The 8,649-nt window shown below is 46.8% G+C and overlaps 1 protein-coding gene across 4 annotated transcripts; it reads left to right on the forward strand.

The window, feature by feature from the left end:
* Positions 1–129: 129 nt before the first annotated feature.
* On the forward strand, positions 130–4,011 carry LOC140723008 (NACHT, LRR and PYD domains-containing protein 3-like). Of its 4 annotated transcripts, XM_073037637.1 has the most exons (6): positions 130–1,013; positions 2,066–2,152; positions 2,304–2,474; positions 2,630–2,800; positions 2,952–3,119; positions 3,284–4,011. In XM_073037637.1, the coding sequence occupies exons 1-6, from the start codon at positions 145–147 to the stop codon at positions 3,369–3,371; spliced, it is 1,554 nt and encodes a 517-aa protein (XP_072893738.1). In that variant the 5' UTR covers positions 130–144; the 3' UTR covers positions 3,372–4,011. The 4 variants fall into 4 exon arrangements, with proteins under 4 accessions (XP_072893738.1, XP_072893739.1, XP_072893740.1 ...); XM_073037638.1 differs by lacking the exon at positions 2,952–3,119; XM_073037639.1 differs by lacking the exon at positions 2,630–2,800.
* The last annotated feature ends 4,638 nt before the right edge of the window (positions 4,012–8,649 follow it).

Raw genomic sequence — 8,649 nt, forward strand, 5'->3', positions numbered from 1 at the left:
AGAAAGGCAGAGATTGGTATCTGGGCTGAAATCCTGGGATTTGATGGTGAGGAACGGAAGGAATATTTCATCAGACATTTTGAAGATCAGACCGTGGCAGCAGCTGTTTTCAAACACGTGAAGGAGAACGAGATACTATACACCATGAGCTACAACCCCTCCTACTGCTGGATCCTCGCTCTGGCACTGGGCCCCTTCTTCACACAAAGAGTCAGGGACCCACAACGAGTTCCCAAGACCATCACCCAACTGTACTCCTACTATATTTACAACATCCTGAAAAACCACAGCCGTGAGATTGAGAACCCCCGTGATGTGTTACTCAGGGTTGGTCAGATGGCCTTCAGAGGAGTGTCCGAGAAGAAGATTGTATTTACAGATGGAGATTTGATCAAGTTCAATCTGCAGCCTTCCCAGTTCCTGTCCGGGTTCCTGATGGAGCTTTTGGAAAGGCAGGATTCTGCCCGGAGCGTGGTGTACACATTCCCACACCTCACCATCCAAGAGTTTGTAGCTGCAGTCGCACAATTCCTGAATCCACATCCCGGGGATATCCTGATATTCCTCACTGAAGCCCACAACACGACAGATGGGCGATTTGAAATATTTCTCCGTTTTGTTGTTGGTCTCTCCTCCCCAATGACAGCTCAGGGCCTGGAGGAGTTTCTGGGTCCATTTCCTCATCAAACAACCTGCCGGGTGATTGACTGGGTGAAGGAGGAGGTTAAACACCAGAGTGGAAATATGAGGAGTGAAGCTGGTAAAAGGAGCCTCCTGAACACATTGCACTACCTGTTTGAGTCTCAGAATCGTGGACTGGCTCAGGCCACACTGGGATCTGTGGAAACACTTTCATTCAGTCAATTGCCACTGACCCCGATTGACTGCGCGGTCCTGTCTCATGTTATCGGACTCTGTGATACAATAAAACACCTGGACTTGTGGGACTGCCACATTCAGTGTGAAGGAATCCAGCGGCTGGGACCCGGGCTGCACAAGTGCCAGGAGTTGAGGTAACTTGGTTTATCTCTCACTCTGAACTGTGAAACTGTTCCATTGTGTTGTTTCAATGTAAATGAATTTGGGTAAAACTGTAGTAAATCAGATTGTGAAGATTTGTGACAAATGCCCAGGTGATCGGTCATTAATTCCCCAAGGACGGGAGGGTTCTGTGGTTCCTTGTGAAGGGATGTTGGAGACTTCATCAGATCAATGAACAACGGCCATTGGTTTACTCTTGTAAATCACAGGAATAGCCATGTTTTTCGCTGCCGGTGACACATCCATTAACACTGTTCCTTCTCACTGTTACTGATACCCAGACTGACACTGACTGCAGCAGGTGGGTCAGAGATTCACACCCCCTTCCCGGTGAGGGACAGGAGACCATCAGCAGACTGTCCCAGTGAGAAGGAAAGAAATACCATTGTGAGATTGTCCTTCCCTGCCCTTCCCCATGTGTGACTATCACCGTCAGTCCACCTGTGTGACTGTGCTCACTACCAGATACCCAGACCCCATGGGCACATCTCCTCTCCCGATTATGGGCCTCACTTCAGACCCACCCCTCCAGAACAATCTAGTTCGGGATCATCTCTTTTATTGGATTATCTTTACCCATCAGTGTCCTCCTCTGGGATCTCTCCATCCCCCTTCCTCCTGTGCGATCACTCTACCTCCTGTAGGTTCTGTCTTCTGATCCCCTTTTCTTCAGATGGGGTCTCCCATCAACAGTTTCACAGTTTCCCATTCACAAATCTTCCTCACTGTGGGACTTCCTCCCATTCTTCAACCCTGCCTCTTCCGATGCTCTCAAGTCAGAATATTTTGTTCACCAACGGGGAATGAGACAGAATATGTGGGATTTTCAGGGCCACACTGACAGACTAAATTACTGACATTGACCCTAGAGCTGGGCAGTGAGGGACATTGTCAGTGATGGGAACTCTGATCAATGATTTACTGAAGGGGTTAATGCTTCCTGAAATAACCAAGGGAGAGAAATTCCTTCAAACCCACGGTTTGAATCACTTCATTCACCATTTTTTTTTCTGTTTGTGTTTAGGCTTGGATTAAATAATCTGGGAGATTCAGGAGTGAAACTGGTGTCTGTGGCTCTGAGGAACCCAGAGTGTAAAATACAGAAACTGTGGTATGTACCAGAACGTGGGAGATTGTGTTTCCAGTCACTGGGTGTCTGACACTGAACATTAATGTGATCAGTAATTGTGTAACTGATAAACACTGGGGAATTGTACCGTCTGATGTCTCCCTGTCCTTCACCCTCACTCTCTCATCTCCAGGCTGAGTGAAGTCGTTCTGACAGATTCTGGTGCTGAGGACCTTGTCTCCGCTCTCAGTACAAAACCATCACTGATGGAGCTGGACCTGAGTTATAATAAACTGGGAGATTCGGGAGTGAAACTGGTGTCTTCGGCTCTGAGGAACCCAGAGTGTGAAATACAGGAATTGGGGTAAGTACCAGACTGTGGGAGGTTGTGTTTACAGTCACTGGGTGTCTGACACTGAACATTAATGTGATCAGTTATTGTGTTACTGATATACACTGGGGATTTGTAATGTCTCCTGTCTCTCTGTGTCCTTCATCCTCACTCTCTCTCATCTCCAGGCTGTATAATGTCAGTCTCACAGATTCTGGTGCCGAGGATCTTGCCTCCGCTCTCAGTACAAACCCATCACTGACGGGGCTGAACCTGGGTTATAATCAACTGGGAGATTCAGGAGTGAAACTGGTGTCTGCGGCTCTGAGGAACCCGGAGTGTAAAATACAGAAACTGCGGTAAGTACCAGACTGTTGGATATTGTGTTTACAGTCACTGAGTGTCTGACACTGAACATTAATGTGATCAGTAATTGTGTTACTGATAAACACTGGGGATTTGTACCGTCTCCTGTCTCTCTGTGTCCTTGACCCTCTCTCTCATCTCCAGGCTGAACAATGTCGGTCTCACAGATTCTGGTGCTGAGGATCTCATCTCTGCTCTCAGTACAAACACATCACTGATGGTGCTGAACCTGAGTCATAACTCACTCACAGACAGATCTGTCCCCGCTCTCCGCCACCTCATACTGATCCTCCCGAGTCTGGAGTGTATTGAGTGAGTGTTTGTGTTAATCTTCAGTGTGATAAAATATCAGCGGATCCGCGGGTTTTCTGGTGATATTTGTCTGTGAGTGTTGTTGAAACATTAACCCCATTCCCTTGTTACTGACACTGTTGTGTAATCTGTTTATTTCATCTTTATTCTCCCATCTGTTTCAGGCTGTACGGTAACCGGTTCAGTGAGACTGGGAAGAAGGAACTGAGATCTCTGCAGGAACCCAGACCCGGACTGACAGTGATCGTGTGAACATCCCAGCCCGTGGGATGAGGACATTTTGGCCAATTCCCTGCTCTCCCATTTAACAGCCACCCTTACCTGTAATAGCCGCGCACTGGGGATAATTCCCAACCCTTCTAAAGGAACCAGCTCCAGTCTTGTGCTCTGTGACATCAGAAGCGGTCCTGCGGTGATGTATTTCCACCTGTTGACTGGTGGCGCAGCTCCTGCCAGAAGAGTGGGCTCGAGACTCCCCCACGTGAGACCCCAGGGAATTACACAGACAGGAAGACACAAGGGGGAGCGGTACTCTGTGTCCCAGGGTGGGATTATCCTGGTAGAGAATCCTTTTGCTCCCTTTGCTGGTGCATTCGGCAGCCTGGCCGATATAATGATGTTAAATTGACAAATCCCTCAGCAGTGACCCTGGATCTGAAGCGATCTCGGACACGGACCTGAAGTGTGATTTTATAATCATCGGTTCCCTGATGCAGAGTGACGGTAAGAAACGGGACTGATTATTCAAACTGTCACTCGTTGTCGCTGATCACTTAATTGTGTGTGACTGTGAGCGAGTCAGGAGCAGCTTATTTATTCCCGCACGTCAGCAGCTCACACATTGTTTAATTTACATTTGTCATGATGAAATCAATAAACCGCTGTAACTTCCTGTCTTGCTGTTGAACTTGTCTCATTAGAGGAGAAACAGTGACCTCGGGTTACTGCTGCCCCCCACCCCACCCCCGCACCCTGTGAACTGCAATAATGGGTGATGGTGTCTGCTTCCCAGGACCACTTCACTCCCCATGCCCATCCAGGATGACCACTGCTCCTTCGCACCCCAGATACTCGCACTCTCCTGATCCCTACTTTCCTGCTCTCACAGACAAAAATGACTAAAAAGATTGGAAGCTCATATACTGTATTATATCTGACCTGCATCCACAAGGTCACGAACAAGAGTACGGAACAGAAGCAATCAACAGAGTGAATCTCCATCTGCATCGTCCCTTCAATCGCACTCCGGGAAGTTGAATATTCTGCGTCAGACACAGAGTTAAGCTCCCTCCACACTATTCTATCACACACTCCCAGGATCAGTAACAGAGTAAAGCTTGATCAATGCAGATCCCATTACACACTCCCCAGATCAGACAGAGAGTGAAGCTCCATCGCATCCTCCCATCACATACTTCCCAGATCAGTCACGGTGTGAAGCTCCCTTCAGACTGTCCCATCACAGACTCCCAAGATCGGACAGAGAGTATAGATCCATGCAAAGCATCCCATCACACAGTCCATGGATCGAACACAGAATGAAGCTCCCTTTAACCCATCCCATCACACATTCCCAGGATTAAACACAACGTGCAGCTGCCTCCACACTGTCAGATCACACACTCACAGGGTGAGACACAGAGAATTCCCTCCACACCACCCCATGATGTACTCCCAGGGTCAGGCATTGATAATACAGCAGCATGCAAAAGTTTGGGGACCCCTGGCCAAAGTTTATGTTACAGTGAATAGTTAAGTGAGCAGAGGATGAACTGATCTCCAAAAGGCATAAAGTTATAGAGGAAACATTCTTTTCACCATTTTAAGCAAGATTAGCATATTATTTTTGTTTTGTACAATTTTAGAGTGGAAAAAAAGGAAAGGAGCATCATGCAGAAGTTTGGCATCCCAAGAGATTTGTGCTCTCAGGCAACTTTTACCAATATTTCAGACCTTAAATAGCTTGTCAGGGCTATGGCTTGTTCAAAGTCATCGTTAAGAAAGGCCAGACGATACAAATTTCAAAGCTTTATAAATACTTTATAAATACACTTACTTTTTAAAAGTATAAATACTTTTTAATACACTGACTCCTCAAAACGTGTCCCAACAATCAGCAGCCGTGGGCTCCTCTAAGCAGCTTCCTAGCACCATGAAAATTAAAATAAATAATGGCCACAAAGCAGGAGAGGGCTATAAGAAGATAGCAAAGCGATTTCAGGTGGCCGTTTCCTCAGTTTGCAATGTAATTAAGAAATGGCAGCTAACAACAACGACGCCAGGCAACACGAGGAAACCTGCAGATGCTGGAAATTCAAGCAACACACAAAATGCTGGTGGAACGCAGCAGGCCAGGCAGCATCTATAGTGAGAAGCACTGTTGACTTTTCGGGCCGAGACCCTTCGTCAGGACTAACTGATAGGAAAGACAGTAAGAGATTTGAAAGTAGGAGGGCGAGGGGGAAATGTGAAAGATAGAAGACTGGAGGGGGTGGGGTGAAACTGAGAGCCGGAAAGGTGATGTCAAAAGGGATACAGAGCTGGAGAAGGGAGAGGATCATAGGACAGGAGGCCTAGGGAGAAAGAAAGGGGGAGGGGAACACCAGAGGGAGATGGAGAGTGGGCAGAGAGAGAGAGAGAACAAAAAAACTAAATACATCAGGGATGTGGTAAGAAGGGGAGGAGGGGCATTAACGGAAGTTAGAGAAGTCAATGTTCATGCCATCAGGTTGGAGGCTACCCAGCCGGTATATACGGTGTTGTTCCTCCAACCTGAGTTTGGCTTCATCTTGACAGTAGAGGAGGCCATGGATAGACATATCAGAATTGGAATGGGATGTGGAATTAAAATGTGTGGCCACTGGGAGATGCTGCTTTCCCTGTCGGACAGAAGTGTAACATTTACAGTGCAGGCAATGTGCATGTGAATAAATACGAGCAATTAAAGAACGAGGGAAATTGTGGGGAGGGGGGGTGGAATTTAATCTGATCGGAGTATGGCTACATTTAACTGTCTTTAATTAGAGCGGGACAGAATCTGTGACTGAACCTGGTGTCAGGGGCCTTCTGTGACACGGACGTGGCCGGAAAACGAACCCAAGTGCAGGACTCCGACGCGGAGGCAGTATCAGGAGGCACAATCTCCGTAGCGAGTGTAGAATCGGGACCAGGCTGATTCAGGACCTGAGAGACTTGGTTTACGGAGAGATACGGGGTTGAAGACTTGGACCAAGGTGTGTGTGTGTGTGTCTCTCTCTCTCTCTCTCTCTCTCTCTCTCTCTCTCTCTCTCTCTCTCTCTCTCTCTCTCTCTCTCTCTCTCTCTCTCTCTCTCTCTCTCTCTCTCTCTCTCTCTCTCCCTCCCTCTCTTCCCCCCCCCCACCCCCCGCAACAATGTGGCAAGGGGCTGACCGGAGCTGTCGGAGTCTTATCCTCTGGTGGCGAATGGAAACCTGGTGCGGGTGATTGAGAGGAATTGGGAATCAAGTGTGGAGATTAAGGACCAATTAGGGAGGAAAGAGAAAAGGTGAGAAATGCCAGCCAGGACCATGACAACTTCAGGCTTTTGTATCATCGCCCCTATGGATGGTGGCGGTGAGTGTGGTTATGGAAGAGAATTAACGGCGTGGGTCAGCTTTTGATTATGGCGGCTGCTTTACGGAGCTGACTTGGTTCCACATCTCTCCAGTTTTCCGTGTTCAGATGCAGAGCGTCTGCCGTATCGGGCCACAGTTCCCCCCTGCACGTGTGGAACTGAATCTCTCTGTGTGTCCCTGTTATGAAACTTTCCATTCAGGAACATGCTGGTGAGACTCTTCAGCACGTTTGTGCTGGGGATCTTTCACCCGATAGTGCGTTGTCGAAAGCTGGGACTAGCACTTCTGTCGAAATGAACCAAGTACATTTGTAATAACATATCTCTGTTCTTGTGCATTATGCCTCATCAAATTAAAGGAAAACTTTTGCTGCTGTGTAACCAGTAAGTTTTTCCGAATGCTTACATGCCAATCGAAATTGTCTTCTTGTCTGAGTGCACACCGGTTCCTTTTTGTTCGGTCTGGTACATAGTCTCCTCCACTTTTGATCGATCTGCGGCCATTTTATGCCCAAAAAAAACCTAAAATAAAATATTGCACCACGAAAATCACAGCAATGATTCTGGGGACAAGTGACAGTGATCAGCTGGTTAAGAAACATTTACTGATATGTTCGTTATTCACAGTATTATACAAAGATGTTTACTCCATTTATTTGATTGCCTTCTGTATTTGAAACTGAATCTCTGTGTGTGTCCCTGTTATGAAACTTTCCATTCAGGAACATGCTGGTGAGACTCTTCAGTACGTTTGTGCAGGGGATCTTTCACCCGATCGTGCGTTGTCGAAAGCTGCGACTAGCGTTTCAATCGAAGCTGAAACGAGCCAAGTACACTTGTAATAACATATCTCCGTTCTTGTACACTGTGCCTCATGAAATTAAACGAGGTTTCCTGATGTGTAACCACTAAGTTTTTTTTATGCTCTTCGCAATGACCTCGTGACGATTTTACTCTTGCGCTGATTTAGCTGTGGCACCATATGAGCATAAGACCATAAGATAGAGGAGCAGAAGAAGGCCATTCGGCCCGTTGAGTCTGTCCCGCCATTCAATCATGGGCTGATCCAGTTCATACGGTAATCCCCACTCATCTGCCTTCTCCCCATATCCCTTGATGACCTGGCTAATCAAGAAAATATCTATCTCTTCCTTAAATGCACCCGACGACTTGGCAACAAATTCCACAGATTTACCACACTCTGACTACAGTAACGTCTCTGCATCTCTGTTCTAAATGGACGTCCTTCAAACCTGAAGGTGTGCCCTCTTGCCCTAGACTCCCCTACCATGGGAAATAACTTTGCCATATCTAATCTTTTCAAGCCTTTTAACATTCGGAAAGTTTCTATGAGATCCCCCTGACGAGCCCTGACCGAGTCTCACAGTCATGTTATTGCTCTTATATTCTATACCACTAGAAATGAACGCCAACGTTGCATTCGCCTAATTCACCACCGACCCAACCTTGGAGATTGAACTTTAGAGTATCCTGCACAAAATTCTCTTCGGAGTTGTCACTCGCTAACTGGTTGCATTGGAAGCGGCGGATCTGCTGATCGTTGTCCCGGACCAGATATTGAGCAGGATTCCGAATACTTACATGCCGATCGGAAATTTCTTCTGGTCTGAGTGTTCACCGGTGTTTAACGTCCAGGCTGTTCCTCTTTTTTCGGTCTGGTACATAGTCTCCTTCACTTTTGATCGATCTGTGGACATTTGTTGCCAAAAAAATACTAAAGCCAAATATTGCATCACGAAAATCACGGCAATGCTTCTGTGGACAGTGACAGTGGTCTGCTGGTTAAGAAACATTTTCTGGTATTTTCTTTTCTCAAAGTATTGTACAACGATGTTTACTCCATTTCTTTGTTTGTCTTCTGTATATTAGTTGTCCCTATCTTTCGCGATTCCAATGCATTTATTTAATTGCATCCT

This window comes from Hemitrygon akajei, unplaced genomic scaffold (assembly GCF_048418815.1).
Source record: "Hemitrygon akajei unplaced genomic scaffold, sHemAka1.3 Scf000096, whole genome shotgun sequence".
Lineage (NCBI taxonomy): Eukaryota > Metazoa > Chordata > Chondrichthyes > Myliobatiformes > Dasyatidae > Hemitrygon > Hemitrygon akajei.

What these genes read in the sequence shown, in the direction of transcription:
- LOC140723008 (XM_073037637.1), top strand. Translation starts at nt 145, where the DNA reads ATGAGCTACAACCCCTCCTACTGCTGGATCCTCGCTCTGGCACTGGGC. An exon ending in TGTAAAATACAGAAACTGTG is followed by an intron (nt 2,153 to 2,303) that starts GTATGTACCAGA and finishes TCTCATCTCCAG; the next exon opens with GCTGAGTGAAGTCGTTCTGA. An exon ending in TGTGAAATACAGGAATTGGG is followed by an intron (nt 2,475 to 2,629) that starts GTAAGTACCAGA and finishes TCTCATCTCCAG; the next exon opens with GCTGTATAATGTCAGTCTCA.